General features: G+C 43.3%; 1 protein-coding gene across 3 annotated transcripts in view; it reads left to right on the forward strand.

Annotated features, from left to right (window-relative positions):
- Nucleotides 1–16590, forward strand: part of Col4a4 (collagen type IV alpha 4 chain) — a 116302-nt gene that overhangs the window by 84887 nt on the left and 14825 nt on the right. The window contains exons 38-44 of one of the 3 annotated variants that reach the window (XM_006990363.4): nucleotides 288–395; nucleotides 7277–7348; nucleotides 8655–8783; nucleotides 8876–8989; nucleotides 10350–10505; nucleotides 12624–12731; nucleotides 13760–13768. In XM_006990363.4, coding sequence (XP_006990425.1) covers nucleotides 288–395; nucleotides 7277–7348; nucleotides 8655–8783; nucleotides 8876–8989; nucleotides 10350–10505; nucleotides 12624–12731; nucleotides 13760–13768 — 696 coding nt within the window. Of the gene's footprint in view, nucleotides 1–287; nucleotides 396–7276; nucleotides 7349–8654; nucleotides 8784–8875; nucleotides 8990–10349; nucleotides 10506–12623; nucleotides 12732–13657; nucleotides 13819–16590 lie in introns of those variants that run through there. The other 2 variants (XM_076549955.1, XM_076549954.1) reach the window with 2 other exon arrangements.

Here is a 16590-nt window from a genome sequence, read left to right on the forward strand (position 1 = left end):
GAGGCTGCCTCCCTTCCCTAAAGCAATATCACATATACAGCTCAGGGTTTTAATCATCCTTTTCCTTTCAAGTCAGGGGGGAAAAATAGTTAAAATCGTGACTGGCAACTTCAGCTGTTTTGAAAGTGCATCTTTCTGAAATTAAGTATTTGTCTCCTTAGAGCTAAAAATATCTAGAAAGAAAAAATAATAAAACTGTGTCCTTGTTAATATTAAAAAGATAGACAACCTTACCAAGTAATGCTATTTAGATGTCACTGTATGAAAAACTTCTCTCCTGTCCCTAGGTGACCCAGGGATGCCTGGGCAGAAGGGCCATCCAGGAGAAATGGGAGACCCTGGGCCAAGAGGTTTCCCAGGAGATTTAGGGAGGCCAGGTCCTCCTGGAGTAATAGGTAAGTAAGAAGCATGCCCAGCCCTCCAGAGAGCCCCAACCCACTGTGGGCAAAGTCACAGCTCTTTTCTGGGCACGTGGCTCTGCTTGATCAGGAATCTCTCAAGGATTCCCCCAGTAGCTCCCTTTCCCCACCTCCACTCCCACCCCCACACCGAAGCGCTTGAGGCCACACCCATGTTTGCTTGCCTTCCATTGAGGGATACCCAGGATCTTGGTGTTTCTATCTTACTGCTTCTGAGGGCATGTTGCTTGTGTCTGTGATGATACTCATGCCTGCCCATTTGCCTCCACAGATAATCAAGCTCCTTTTGTGCCCTAGATTCTGTGTTAGGTGTTGGGTGTCATTTTAAAAAATATATACATGATTCCATCCTTCATGGAGCTAGTTCATAAAAGAGACAGATATGTCCTCTAACACTCTAGCAGTTGGATTAAGCTCCTACTCTCTTAATGCCTTACATGTGAACCGTATTTTCATGAATGAGCCCTTGGGAGACACAATCCATGTCCAAACCAGAGCTGGCAAGCACTTGAACCCTGAGAATTGGTAAGGAAGGCATCAGGTAGTGATCTCCTGTACCCCCCAAAATGAAATTTCAGATGTTTATAATAAATGAATACAGACAAACATGCTTTTAATTCTGAAATTGTGTGTGTGTGTGTGTGTGTGTGTGTGTGTGTGCGCGCGCGCGCGCGCGCGCGCGCACACATGTAAACAAAACGTCTTTAAAATTAGCCTTGAACTCTGTGGTAAATCACTTGCTGGACAGAGCGGAGCCATTGGGTGATGGAGAGATAGAAGGAGAATTCTCAGAGGTCCTGGAGTCACTCATCTAAACCCCATTAGGACATGGCAGCCACACAGGGAAGGAGTCTAGCACTCAGATTGCCAGGTATACTTTAACTAGCAGAAACAGCTTAGTACTCTTTCAGCTCGTTAGGCACTCGTTACAGTTAAAAACTTAGAACTGCAGAAATGCCCATTTCTTGCGTTCCAGGATACCATAAGCACTCTCTGCCCATCATGGTTACGGGGTGTATAGAGCACGCTCTCTTTTTGTAGATAAAATTGGAAGCATGGTTTTTAGCCTTGTTAGTCCATTACATGAAATAAAAGCACATTGGGGAAGGGGTGGGGGAGAAGAGAAGGCTTTCCAGAGGATGAATGCCCATTCAAGTATATTTGCTTCCTTTGTTAGCTACAGAAACACTTGTCCTGGCTGTAGTTTTTGTCTTTTAAAGGTAACAGTGGTCTGATTATTTGTCTAGATATAATATAACAAGGTACAGTACAGATTGCTTATTACTAGCAAATATTCATGTGTAGGTGGGGTTTTTCGCTAGGATGTGATCAACTCTGTTCCCAAATAACCAACCCGGAGACTTAATATAAATTATAACTGTTCAGCTGATAGCTCAGGCTTGTTACTAACTAGCTCTTACAACCTAAATTAACCCATTTCTATTAATCCATGTATTGCCACGTGGCTCATGGCTTTACCCATCCTCCAGCATGTCTTGCTCCCTCTTTGTCTCCTGCTGACCTCCTTTGCCTCTGCCCTTCTTCTTCCCTGCATTCTCTCTACCCCTAAAATCCTGCCTAGCTATTGGCCAATGAGCTTTTTATTAACAGTCAGAGCAGCACATTTTCACAGATACAGAAGGATTATTCCAGAGCATTCAAGTCCTTGCATTCATCTGCGCCCCTCTCCATTGGTCCATTTCTCCCATTCTAGATAAATGCTTTTTCTGGGTGCTCTGTGCATACCTCTAGCACACCTGCAGAGGACTTTCATACCAACAGAATATGTTTTTTTTTCTTTTAAACCGAGACCTTTTAAAAAGTGCCCTTGGTACCAGCTGATACACAACAAGTATGTTTGGTTGGTGAATTAGTAGTTATGAAGTTGGGGGTCTATAGTTCTAACAACAGGCGAGGGGCCAAGCTTTCTTTGGCATACCCTGGCAAGTCAGCTCCCCCTGTCTCCTCTTTTCTTCCTTTAGTCCCAGCTCTCTTCAGGTCCGTGGCTTATACACATGAATTAAATGCTAGTCAAAAATGAAAGGATTTCTGGGAAGAGTTAGAAACCACTTTTGGGATGCAACGCTTTACTGTTTTGAAAATCCAAATTCTGCTTTTCCTCATCCCTTCTGCTCTTCATGCCTCAGCTTTCCAAGATACCCATCGTTTCAGCAAGCAGTGGCATAGTGTGTGTTTCTTGGTGCTGTGCTGCAAGCAGGGGACGTCCTCCTCCGGAAGTTTCCAGCACACGCAAGCATTTGCTGCAGCCACAGAACGTGGTGGGAGAAGGCCCTGTGAGAACATATAATCTCTTGATACTGTCTCCATCTTCGCTGACATTTGTAGTAATGTGGAAACCAGACTTGTGACACGTTTAAAGTTTCACACAAAATGCTGCTGCTGTTGTTCTGAGCTTTTCCTCTGGTGGTTATGGATATTTCCTGCCTCTGGCAACCCGTGCAGACCTCCTGGGCTCCTCTTTGACTTCGACATTCTTCCAGTCTGGAAGGATTTGGTAGGGATCCAAAAGAAAACATTTAACATTGTTAAGGACTCTCTCTCCATAGCCTTTCCAATTCCACACAACAGGGAGCATTTCTGAGTGCCTGCAGGTGGTTGTAATACATTCTTCCTTCCTTTTTGAACATTTATCAAATACCTTCAGTATGACATTGCTTTAAAAAAAAAACCTAACAGGCATGAACTTGGTCCATAATGAAATTACTTTAAGAGTAATTGCTAATTGCCTCCCAATGTTGCACATTGAAAGGCATCGAAAGTAAACAGATCAAAGGGCCTTTCGCTCCCTGTGCAGATCTCTGCTGCAGTACTCGTTTGCTACCACTAGGGGACGCTGTTTCACTGCACATGCCACAGCAAATAATCCAGCCAAACAACAAAAACAAAACCGTGGGATACGTTGTTAAAACTCCAAACATCCCAGGATAAATCCATTGTTGCATTTTTTTTTTATACCGCTGTAAAAATGAAGCAAGATCCAGCAGAAACACTTTGAACTGAGAAACTAAATATTTGAAGTATGTTCTGAGGAAGGTCAGGGCACTAACTCTCTCATTTGAACAAGCCAGCTGCTGAACTCGGATTTGTTTGCTCTGCTCACACAGACCATATGGATTTTTGAGTCCTGCTTGAGTTCAGTCCGAATTAAACTTTAACTTAGACACATGATACAAGTGGCTTGATTGCTCCCTTTCCGGCTTCTAAGTACAAGCACTCTCTGACAGGATAACACCCTATTTCTCGTTGTACATCCATACAAGATGAGAATGATGGAAACCTGCTGGGAATTACCTGTTGTGTGCGAATACTATGTGTGGGTTGGGTATCTGGGCTAGTGGCAAGTAGAACAGTTCACTTTTGTGTTTGTAGAGGAGTGTGTACAAACATGTCCATGTGCACTTTGTGCCTGGGAAGGATGTATGGAGGTCAGAGGTTGGTGCTGTGTCTTCCTCAATTGTTTTCTACTTTTTTTTTTTATTTTACTTTATTTTTTGAGACAGTGTCTTTCCCTCTCAATTGAAGTTCTTCCCAAGCGATTCCAACTTGTGTCAGGTTGACAGAACTACCTGGGACACTCACTGAACCTGGAGCTCAGTGAGTATTAGGTTGGGCTAGAGTAGCTGACCAACCATCTATAGGGATCCGCCTGTCTCAGCTCCCTCAGTGCTGGGGTTACAGATATGCACCCAGATTTTCTAAAAAAAAAATATGCGTGCTGGGGGATGAAATGCAGGCTTCATACTCGGATGGCAAGCCCTTTGTCGGCTGAACCCTCTTCCTAGCCCGAAGGAGCTCACTGTTGGAAGGTGCTTTCAAATGTCTATTATGAGGAAGGAAATGCCTTCCATCAGAGAGCTATGACAATCAGAGCAACATTCTCCCCAATTTCTGTAACTAAATTATTCTCCTGTCTCCCTCCCCAGCACTTAGCAAACTGGATGCCATTGCTTCTCTGAAGTCCTGTCAGGTCAGGATTATGTCTTTCTTGCGACTGACTCATTGTCTCTTCAGTACCTGTCATCAGATAAGCTCTTGGGGGATGGAGTTCTGTGCATTAAGAAGCCATATTTATCCTTTCAGTAGGCACTCATGTATTGGCTAGAAAAAAAAATATTTTTAATTTAAATCTTATTTTGGAATCTGTTTTTGACAAGGGTTCTCAAGGATTTTCAACCTTTGCCTATCGTTGTGAAACTTTCTCTTTCCCATCAACTTGGAAGGTCGCGTGGCAGCGGCCTCATTTTTCCTGGGACTGTCTTAGGATGTGGAATTCCAATGCTAAAGGTCCCAGTCAAACAGGGGCAAACTAGTCACCCCATTAAAATGTAAACCCTGCCAGTGTCCTGGGAGTGCAGAGTAGCATTTTCTGACTTTAAAACACAAATAGAACCTAGGAGTGGAGATTCTGTCCCCAAGAGTGGCCTGTCTAACACAGAGGGGAGGCACAGTGTGCTGGGGTGGGGGTTATCCTCACTGACTAGAGGAAGAGCATACCGGCCCCAGAGTGCAGCCGGGTGCAGCCTTAAATGGTGGTTGTTAAACAGAAGGACGATCAGAGAGGTGAATAAAAATTCCTCATTACCCAGGAATGTGCTTTGTTAGCCTAATTGCCCTTCATCTGCACTGTATATATTTTATGCATGAACAACTTTCTGATTTAGAGATGGGATTGATAAAAAGCTTTCAGTAAAAGGGGAAAATTATGCTTAAAACCCTGCCCAGATGTAGCTGCATTCAATTTAGAAAGATAACATTGGGTCACATAAGGGTCGGCCAGTTCAACAATGACAAGGGGCCGGGCTGTGACAGCCCAGGATCTGGATGTGTTGATGTGACAATGGAGAGCTGGCAGAGGCCAGGACAGCCCTCCTTTAGCCAAGTCCCCAAGCCATCAATCTTGGTGGCGAACACCGGAGATCAAAACACATAGAAATAGCAAAGTGGTCTCGGAAATTTATTATCATTTTAGATAGATTGCAATAAATATCCAGATTTGGCAGACGAAGAAGGTCGGTGTGTTCTTTTTGGTGCACACTTGAAATACTGGCTCATAAAATAGGAAAGAGGATTGGAAAATAAACTTAAGCCAGGACTGTGAAAAGCAGTTAGAAAATAAGAGATTTAGGGAAAATAAGGACACATTCCTCCACCTTTATTTTTTTCAGTACAAGAAAATATGGCTCATTTGAATCGATCTAAATTTGAGAACTTAAAAGGAGAATACCAGTTGTCTATTTCAAGGACTGATGATAAATAGAATGGAGCCAATAACTATACCATCCTCCACTCAGGATTCTCCACGAGAACCAACTTTACCGAAGAACATGTGACTAGCACTGGAATTATTCACCCATAGATATCTCTAACTTCTTGGAATCATAGTTGTTCCACAAATGTATTAGGGGAAAAAATGTGGCATGCAAGCAGAAACTGTAGTCAATATAGCTTAAATATAGCTCTCTCCCTCTCTCTCTCCATGTCTTCAAGCCTCATACTCCTTTCTTCACTTTTTATAATTCACTCATCAAGTTAGCAAGCATTTGTTTAATACTTGTGAGGTGTAGAAGCTATGTTCAGTATGGGGATACAAAGACTAGTAGGACCTGGTTGTGGGTTCTGATTTACCCTTGAGCCAGGGAGTCAGCTGCTCAAAGGCATGATGGTTGTACAGCCTTGTAGAGACAATCCATCCAAGGGAGCCCTATGGAGGTACTGTAGGCACTGCAGGGGCCTTTTCTTCTGTATTTGGTCATGTGAAATGAGTGTATTGTCACAAGCCAACAGAATGCTAATCTGAGCGAATGGTATGTGTGGAGGAGGGCTTACTTCTGGGTGGGAAAGAACAGCTAGTGGATGGAAAGTCCAATAATGGACTAGGAAGGTCATTGGGTTTGGCCAAAGGCTGAGAAAAGCTTCCTTCCTAGAATCACACAGTGGGACAACAAGACACGTGGGGCTGCATGTGGCTGGGCTCTGCACCCAGTAGGGACTGTGCGATATTTGTTACCTGTCTGTTTCCTTTCTCTCTGTTGCCTCACTTCTGCCCGCCTCAACTTCGTGCTGGCCTGTTAGGAAACTCTCATTTGAAAACATGAAACACAACCCAGCATCTACTGAATGTGTTTGATGTCAACTTAGTAAAGCCAGGCTGGTAGCTGGTTGTCTGTTTAGACAGCTCCAGGATGCCTTTGGAATTCAGAGCCCACCACAGAGTTCATTTGCTGTAAGAAGGTATCAGGACTATTCTGAAAGCAGTAGCTGCAGAGAAATAGCTACAATGAGCTCGACACACAGGTCTGTTTGCCAGTATAGTACAGTGCCTATCAAAAAAACAAGGAGAACAGATAAGTCCCCCCATACACCACAGCAGGAATCATCCTATTGTTTTGCTTCGTTACCATGACGACGACAACTGGAAGGAATTAGGACCAGCCCATCATGGTGGAAAGGGAAGACTCAAACTGGGAAGCAGTAAACTTGGATTTAATCTCATCCAAACTCTACCTTGCCTAAAGAGATTTTATCATCATTAAATCAAAGGTCATTCCCTGCACCCAAATGTGGCACTTCTAGACTATCTCCCATCATGAATTAGTTACAAAACAAGCCAAAGAAATATACTCGCTAAGTCTTCTTGTCAGAAAATCTTCACCAAATGAATGTGCTGGGTAACTCTCAGGCTAGATTCTGGCCCCTATGATGACTTCCAGACAGTGAGACCTGTCACCTTCCCCCTTTCGACTCACTCTCCCCTGGTGTAGGTATCAAATTGTAGCGAGACTAGGAATCAATAGCTGGGCTAACCTTTGGGACACAGAACTTGTGTTGTGTTTCAGGGCCCCCTGGGTCTCCTGGTCTGAATGGCTTACACGGTCTCAAGGGTGAGAAAGGAGCCAAAGGTACCTCAGGTAAGCCAGATCCATTGATGATCAAACTTTGATCCATCGACCTAGGGATGAAGTAGAGAATCTTTCCCTGGTATTTCCTCAAGTCGTGAGACCTGGAGGTGAATCCAAAGGAATGGCATAGGGTAGAGACAGTGTTGGAACTATTTCTAGATCTATGGATGGTTTATATATATAAAAAAGACATTTAAGAAAATTTGATGCAAAAAAGTGGCAGTTAATAGTACTTTTCTTATCACTTAGGTCTGTCTACTAAATACTCTGAATTCTTGCTAAATTCTTGACCATATTTCAAGTTATTATGAAAAATAAATAGTTGGTTTTTTTAAATGTATATTGGTTTTTTTTTTAAAGTATAGCAATGACTGGTATAATCACATTAATCTAATTAGTAGGGCTGGCATCCCTTTACTGTGGCTATTGTGGAAAATTACTTGAATAACTTCCCATTAGTTTTTTAAAACTCTATTTTTATAATTTTAAATTATGTGCATCTATGTGGGGGTGATATGCATGTGAGCACAGGTGCCAGAAAAGCTGGAGGTGTTGGTTCTCCTTGGAGCTGGAGTTACAGGCAATTATTTGTGAGTGGTACAACATGGGTACTTCAAATCAAATTTGGGTCCTTTGGAAAAGCAGCAGGTGCTCTTAATTGCTGAGCCATCTCTCCAGCTCCCAACCTGCCATTATTTTTGATATCACAGACAGGTTAATCTTCAACCACTATGATTTAGTTTATTCCATTAAAAGTGTCTATTGTATTATTTTCCCATTGAAATAGCCTACATCAGACATAGTAGTTGAATACAACTTGTAAATCTGAATACTTGTTAGAAAAAGGATTTTACAGCTAGGCTTGACTCTGCTGTTGGAGAGAGACAGAATCTTTATGGATTTTGGATACTGAAAAGTAACTTAGGTCACCTAAGATTTGTTTGGTGGCTCTTTCAATTGGTCTGATTAGATATATAACCCTTCCAAGAAACCAAAGATATTGTCTCCCCTTTCACTGAGAAGCTCCAAATTATGGCAGACTACTGTCTCCTGTGTTTTTTGCTGTGTGAAACTAATATTTCTTAAAATTTGGGACATAACCACAAAAGAAAACAAATTTGTGGTTGGTCAGTATGGTGGGTCATAAACAAGAAATGGAGATTCAAGGAACTGAGCACCATGGCAACCAGGTTTGTTCTCTCTGCAGAACCAGCCACTTCCTCTGCCATACTCCTGCTGCGGGGTGGGTCCTTTTCAGGTTCTGTGACAAGGATAAATACAAAGATGCAATACTGGTGCTGTTTTTCTCATTCAGGTTTGCACGAAATGGGTCCACCTGGGCCAATGGGAATGCCTGGGCTAAAGGGAGAGAGAGGAGACCCTGGGAGTCCAGGAATTTCTCCCCCAGGCCTTTCTGGAGAAAAAGGGCTCCCAGGACCCCCAGGTAAGGAGCAGCATGTTTTGATCTTTCCTCAAGAACTAGTTCAAAACATTTCAGATGTGATGGGGCTAACATATGAACATGTGCTTCCACAGGGAGACCAGGACCACCTGGTCCCACTGGTGCCCCAGGAAGAGCTGCTAAAGGTGACATTCCTGATCCAGGTCCTCCTGGAGACTGGGGACCTCCCGGCCCTGATGGCCCAAGAGGTATAATGGCATTGTGACAGATGATGGCAGTGGTTCCTTTCTTAGAAACTGCCAGCTAGATATGGCTGTAGTATCACTCAGAGAAGTGCCAAAGTAGCTCTAACCAACTTAGCGGATGGATTAAGTGATATGTAACTGGTAGTAGTATCTTCCAGGACCAGGACTGGAATATAACCCCCCCCCCCCCCCGTCTCTTCTATGTCAACTGCAACAGACTCCTGCTGCGTAGGTACACACAGAGGTGGAACAAACATTTTCCATCACTAGATTGGCACTACCTGTCGGAAGTGCCCACTAGGAAAGAGCCATGCTCTCCTTGTTCTCTAGCACCTGCCCACTGGCCTAGAGGGCATGCCATGTACACAGAAAGTCTCCACATGGGCTGCCAGCAGTGCATGTGGCCTTTCTCACTGCTGCATAGAAATGGACTCTGACAGGGCAAGTTCTGGAAATCGTTAACAGCTTTTTTAAAAAAAGTGATAGACTAGGTAGGTGTCTAGGTGGCAGGTGAAGAGCATAGGTGAGTCATGGATTCTTCCTTATTGACAGCCACATTCACATTGGCTCATAGATCTCTTATATGGAGACACATACCTTAGTAAGGGTGGGGTTGTGTAGAGAAAATAAAAGCAATAAAAACTATGGTAGGAGGTACAGAAGCTCAGTAAGAATAAAGTTGGGGTCAGCTCACTCACTCCTATGTATAGATATTTGTTTTAAAATAAGATTATAATTTGGGGGGCACATTCATTTCTCATTAGCTATATTTTAGTACAATTTCATCCACCCATCTATCCATCTATCCACCCATTCATCCATCCAACCTTTAACCCATATACCCATCCATTCATTCAACCATACATTTATCCACTCACCCATTCATCTATCCAGTCAGCCATCCACCCACTCACCCACCCAAGGGACATACACTCATCCATCCACACACCCATCCATCTATCCATCCATTTAACCACCCACTAACCTACCCCATCCATGTATCCACCCATGCATCCATTCATCCATGTATCCACGCATCCATGCATCCTTCCATCCATTCATGCAACCTGTTAGAACAATGAGATGGTTGAAGATACGAACCATTAGCTGATTCTTCCAAAGAGTTCAGAAGGGAAAGAGGTCTATTTAGTTCAACAGTTACTAACCTAACTTTTCTCAGCTTAGATCCTGTAACACACATTTTGCATTTCACTTCTGATACCGTTGGTTTTCTTGTGCTTCTGGTCCTCTACATCCCTTGTTTGCAGATCACTGTATTTCATTCCCTAAGAAGTTCTCCAAGCACCAATAGTCACCTTTGTCTTTGACTGAAAGAATGTTTTTTGCCCCCTCCCTGTGTCAGGAGCACCTGGGCCTCCGGGCGCCCCTGGGAATGTCGACCTTCTGAAAGGGGATCCAGGGGACTCTGGTTTGCCTGGACCACCGGGCTCCCGAGGCCCGCCAGGCCCTCCAGGGTGTCAGGGTGCCCCAGGATGTGATGGCAAAGATGGCCAGAAAGGTATGAATGTTGGCTGTTCTTTCCGTGGTGTGTGAAGACCTTCCTTGCCTTGCTCTAGGATCTGGGGTGCTATCTTCCCTCCTATGATGATGACATTCCTGTTCCTTCTGGAAACAATGATGTAATTTCTAAAATGTCCTGATTCCTCTAAAAAGTCCTCAAGATGGAATAAAAATTGAAAGAAAGATACACAGGGGCTGGAATTGGTAGAATGCCCTGAGTTTGATGTCCAGCATGTCCCAGAATGGGTAGTGGTGTTGTAATCTCAGCACTTGGGCGCTAGAAGCAGGAGGATCTGGAGTTCAAGATAATTCTTGGCTGTATAGCAAGTTTAAGGCTAGCCTAGGGTACATAAGACCTGTCTTAAATAAATAGCTAAGCTAGAGAAGAAATAGAATGAATCTCCTAAACCAGAACTGAGCAGTAGAAATACAACGTGTGATTTTAAAATGTAGAAGCCACATCGAAGGAGTGAAACTAGCCAGGTGTGGTGGCTCATGTATGCAATCCCAACATATGGGAGGCTGACACATGAGAATTGCCATAAGGCTAAGGCCAGCTTGAGCTGCATAGTGCCTCCCAGGGCAGCCTGGGCGATAGAATAGGACCATGTCTCAAAAATGCCCACTCACCATAGCCCTTGTACTTTATTTGATAAAATGTGCCCAACTATTATTGTTTTTAACATCTAACCAGTGTAAAATTACCAAGGAGACCCTGCCGTTTGCTGTTCCTTTCCCCCTAGTATGCCACACCCCCTGTCTGCCACTGAAACTCAGTGTGTGTTTCAGACTTATTCTATCCCAGCCCAGTGTGGACTAACCACATTTCATGTGCTCACTAGACATATGTAGCTAGGAAAGAATAGTTGTTTTCTGGAACATTTTTGTTGAAAAGAAGCTAGTGAGCATTTTTCAACTTCCATAAGAGGGCTGTGTGTGTGTATATATATATTATCTTTGAAAATTCCAAAAAGGGCTCAGAAATTATCACCTTGCCCTACTTCTGAACCTAGTATGAGATACAGCAAAAGATTAAGGCAGAGGGGAGACCAAAATTATCCTGAGGCTGCAATAGCCCCAGTGCTGAGGCTATCTGTGGGATTATGTACATAGATGCACATCTATGCAGCAGTGTGTAGCCACCTCTTTATCTCTATTATATAAAATCAGCTGTGACGCTGCAGCTTACATCTGCAAACCTGCGGGCTTCCGCTCCTTGACTATCAGCATCAGACAAATGTGCCAAGGCTCCGGCCATCAAGAGAAGAAAGGAAGCTATCAGGTCCAGAGCGTGCATCTTCACCTGGACATAAGCTTTAGAGCTGGGGAAATAGCAGACCAAGCTAATCGAAGGACCTGCCAAGGGCAGAGAGGACGTTCGAAATAGTGGTAGATGAGGCTGGTGAGATGGTTCAGTGACTGCAAAAGCACTTGCTGTGATGATGAGCTCAGTTTAATCTCTGGAAGTAGAGAACTGACTTCACCAAAGTGTCCTCTGACCTACACACATGCACTGTAGCATGCACCTGTCCCCCCCATCATGCATGCGCGCGCGTGCGTGTGCGCACACACACACACAATTTTTAAAAACCACTATCCATGCTTCCTGTTCCACTCCCATTCTACATCTGCTAGTCCATGCTTTCCCATAGCAAGGGCAGAGAGTTCTATGGTCTACCAATATGTACTGGGTATCTACTAGAGGGTAGAGGGGATACAAACTTAAATAGCACCTACGTGGACCAACACTGAGAGGATGCTTTGGGCGTGCCTGATTATAACATGGTGAAGAAGACAGGGCTGAGACCTTCAGCCATGCAGACACCTTAGCCTCAGGTACTGCTCCTTCCTTCCTTCCCACTTAGTTTTGATCCTTTGCTGTCCCCAGAGAGAGTTCAGAATAGGGGGCTTTGCTTTTTCATGTTGTCTCAGCTTGCTAGCCCTCCTCATTAACCACTGAGATTCTTTCACGGAGATATTGCTTTCTAGCCTTCCAGAAGGAGGCAAAGCATCTCCCTCACACCAGCTCTTTCTTGGAGTAGAACTTTACAGATGCTAAACCAGTTATAGTCACTGTAATATCCCTTCTGTGTCCTCATCCTTATCTTTTCTTTAGGACCCATGGGATTCCCAGGGCCTCCAGGGCCACCTGGTCTTCCTGGAGCACCTGGAGAGAAGGGATTACCTGGTCCTCCAGGCAGAAAAGGGCCCGTAGGCCCTCCCGGTAAGCTTCTGGTGGCCATCATCTCCTAAGGCATGCCCATACAGCCTCCCATTTAAGTAAAGTCTTATGCAGGCCAGCCTTCAGAAACCATTGTGAGTTAAGCTCTTCTGATATAAAGAGTGTATTTGTTTTCGATTGCCCCATCAAATCTCACATCTGATAAACTGTCAGAACAAATATGCTTAAGAATTAAGAGCTGACATCACATATATTATTTATAAAGGAATAAATATTTGTGTGTTTTCCACCCATGAGACAGAGGAGGATTTGACTGCTCTTAAGACTGCATGTTTACTTCTTGCCCCCAAATTTCAATAGATGTCTATTTTCTGAAAAGTACAGTAGTTCCTATGGGATGGGAGGCTATTTAACTTAATTATTATGTAGCCAGTATTTCTTTAACCATAAGGAGGAACTGGGAAGAGAAAGTTCACACAGACATATACATGTAAGGTTAGTGGAAGTAATGTCTTTAAACATCCCCCAAACAGTATCATAGATATGCTGTGATAATTTGGAATGTTTTGCAATGTTTGTGGCACTTTAATCCCAGGAACAAACATAGCACACCACTTCATCAGGGTCACAGTACAGCAAGACAGAGGGCTGGTACTTGGGTTCTTCTTGCTTCCTTTCTGTGCATATAATCTATAAAACGTGACAAATTAATACAGAATTTTCAGAAGGCTTTAAGTGCCATAATTCCTATACTCACTGATTCAGGACACATTCACCATAGAAAATCAACTAGAATTGTCGGTTTCTCCAGAGAGTTTCATTTCAAGTCCTTGTAAAGATGAAAACTCCATTAGTACCAAATCATAGCGGCTTCTGTCAATCACAATGATGCAAATGCTTTATGTAAATACAACGCTGTCACTCTGCTTGTCACCAACGCTCCCTCAAATTATTATTTATGTTCTCAGACATCGGTTTCACTTTTGTCCTCACTCACAAATTTAAATTTTCTTTCTACCACGTGAAAACCGTTGCCTCCGTTTTGCATTTTCGGCTTTGGATCTCTTCAGGCTGCAGAGGTAAGAGTTACTGTGAAATGCATAATTTCCCCTGACTCTATTCCCTTGTCTTTTTTGCGTTGACCCTTTCCATGGTGTTTGTGAGTTAATCTGCTGCGTTTTTTGTGTAGATGGGATTTCTGGAGTCATCATAGGTTTTAATGTCTCGGCTTCTTCATTGCAATTCTAGTCACCTCATATTAGTGTCCTGGTGGTGGCCCTCATTACAAGTCGTCAGGGTGAGATAGGCACTCAGCTCACAAAATTTCAGTTCAGTATGGGTGCTCTCATTGTTGAATGCCACAACCCATGATAGTGCAGCTCCTTTGATGATTCCTACAATGTAAACATACAACGTCTCCAAGATGAGCAGCATCAACATTACTAAAAGACAGGCCCTTATACCCAATAAGAGGCAAGTCTATTTTTAAGGAAACATTTGTTTGTGTGTTAAAAATAAAATGTTCACACAATAGTCTGTTGCGTAAAATAATGTGTGATTTCTGTATCTGGCATTTTCAAAGAGAATAAAAAATACTCTCAAGGGGTGAAAAGCAGGCATGTGTGGTGGGAAGCTGAGGCAAAAGTATTTTTCATGTCTTCCAGGCTAGCCTGAGCTATAGACTAAGACATTTTCTCAAAAATCTACCAAAAGGGGGCTGCAGAGAGACCTTAGTAGCTAAGAGCACTGGCTGCTCTTTCAGAGAACCAGGGTCTGATTCCCAGCATCCACATGGCAACTTACAATTGTTTAGAACTTGAATTCCAGAGGCTAGGATGCTCCAACTGGCAACCACAGACACTAGGCATGTATGTGACACACAGACATACATGCAATCAGACACCACACACATACAATTAAAAGAAAATTGTATGCCTGGCGGTGGTGGCGCACGCCTTTAATCCCAGCACTCGGGAGGCAGAGGCAGGCGGATCTCTGTGAGTTCGAGGCCAGCCTGGTCTCCAAAGCGAGTTCCAGGAAAGGCGCAAAGCTACACAGAGAAACCCTGTCTCGAAAAACCAAAACCAAAAAAAAAAAAAAAAAAAAAAAGAAAAGAAATAAATTGTGAAGATGTGTATTTATTCTTTCCAGGTGTTTGTTATTACCCTGAAGAAAATCACCCTGAAAACAGACCCATAAATTACTTTTAGAGATTTTAGAAGAGACATTTTATCTATTTTTTTCAGCTCCTATATTATGAAAAGATAAAGAAAAACAGGATGAATATTCATAATTTAAAATTAAAATGATTGTTGAATGGATTTTTATTTCTGCCCTCTCAGTGTGATAAGTTGAAATTCATTTGAAGATAATATCGTACCCCTTACCCAAAGCCCAGCTAAAATGGGAGAGGTGTCACACCTCTGTAGTACTAACACTTGTCGGAATGAGGCAGGAAGATTGTTTGATCCAAATTGCCGTGGGCTATATCGTGAGACGCTACCTCAAAAAGCCAAAACAATAACTAAAACAGACAGCCTCTTCTTGGAAAGGTCCAATTTATCCCAGGAAAACAAGAGACATTCCTGTTCATCTCTCTCAGTAGCCTTGCAGCAAAGTCCAATTTTACGTTTACAAAGTCCAGTTTTTAAGCTAGACATATTGTGAAAAGTTCTCTGGGTTCATTTGCTTGTAGTTTCATGCCATGTTTATGAAAGGTTAAATCCCAAGAAGCTTGCAGACTTCAGGTCCATTCTGAAAAAGCACAGGAAGTATTGTGTGGGTCGATACTCTGTGGTCATGGACAGAGCTTCCCAGGTCACCTTATTCCTTCACTGCTGCTATTTAAAACCATTATGCACATTTGCATGAACTTTGAGAAAACTGTAACCCACAAAATGGTGTGTTTTTAAGCATTAATTTTCTTATAATTTATCACACATATACTAAGAGTTTTTTGGCTGTGGATGTAGCTCAATGGTAGAGAATGAGTATCTATCCATGGGTCCCATCCACAACACACACACACACACACACACACACACACACACACACACACACACACACAGAACACACACACACACACACACACAGACATAGAGAGAGAGAGACACACACACAGAGACAGAGAGAGACAGAGAGACAGAGACACAGAGACAGAGAAACAGAGACAGAGATGAAAGAGACACAGACACAGAGAAATAGACAGAGAACAAGCTTGAGGCAGTGCGATTACGCTGGTGAGGAAGGTACATTTGGAACCAGAGCCTTCTGGATTGTAATCTGGACTCTACAGTGTTTGGGCTGTGTAACTATAAATATAAAATGTATCCCTGAAGCCCCAGATCCCCGGGGCTTTCTTACCTGTGACAGTCTGAAAGCACAGCACGTGGCATGGTTGTCTAGGGAGTGGAGTGATGAAGGGTTTAGCATAGACCATGATACACAGGAAGGCCTTCAGTATCTCTTTGCTGTCCTTGGTACTGCTCAGTGGTATTTTTGGCTCCTGTGGGATGTTTCTGAGTACTTATTGAAGGCTTGGGAAGCAGCCTGTCCTGATGTGAATACTAGCAGTATGTTAAGAGTGTCAGCCCCCTCAGTACGATGGTCTTCAAGGTCAGAACACCTGGTCTGTGCTCTTCACCTTGCTTGGGAACATGCTAGAAACTCACACACCAGATCATGCTTCAGGCCTCCTGATTCAAAAATTGCTTTCTAATTAATTGGCTGATGATTCTAATGTGCCGGTCTGAACTAAGCTCCGCATTGGTGCTTCTCAGCCCTGGCTGACACTGGAACCACCTGAAGGATTAAAATCATACCAAGCCTTGGGGTTCACCTCAGAAATTCCCAGGTGTTCCATCGGCAAAATACTTGAAAATCTCTTGTAACTGGATTTATC

This window comes from Peromyscus maniculatus, chromosome 13, assembly GCF_049852395.1.
Source record: "Peromyscus maniculatus bairdii isolate BWxNUB_F1_BW_parent chromosome 13, HU_Pman_BW_mat_3.1, whole genome shotgun sequence".
Taxonomy (NCBI): Eukaryota; Metazoa; Chordata; class Mammalia; order Rodentia; family Cricetidae; genus Peromyscus; species Peromyscus maniculatus.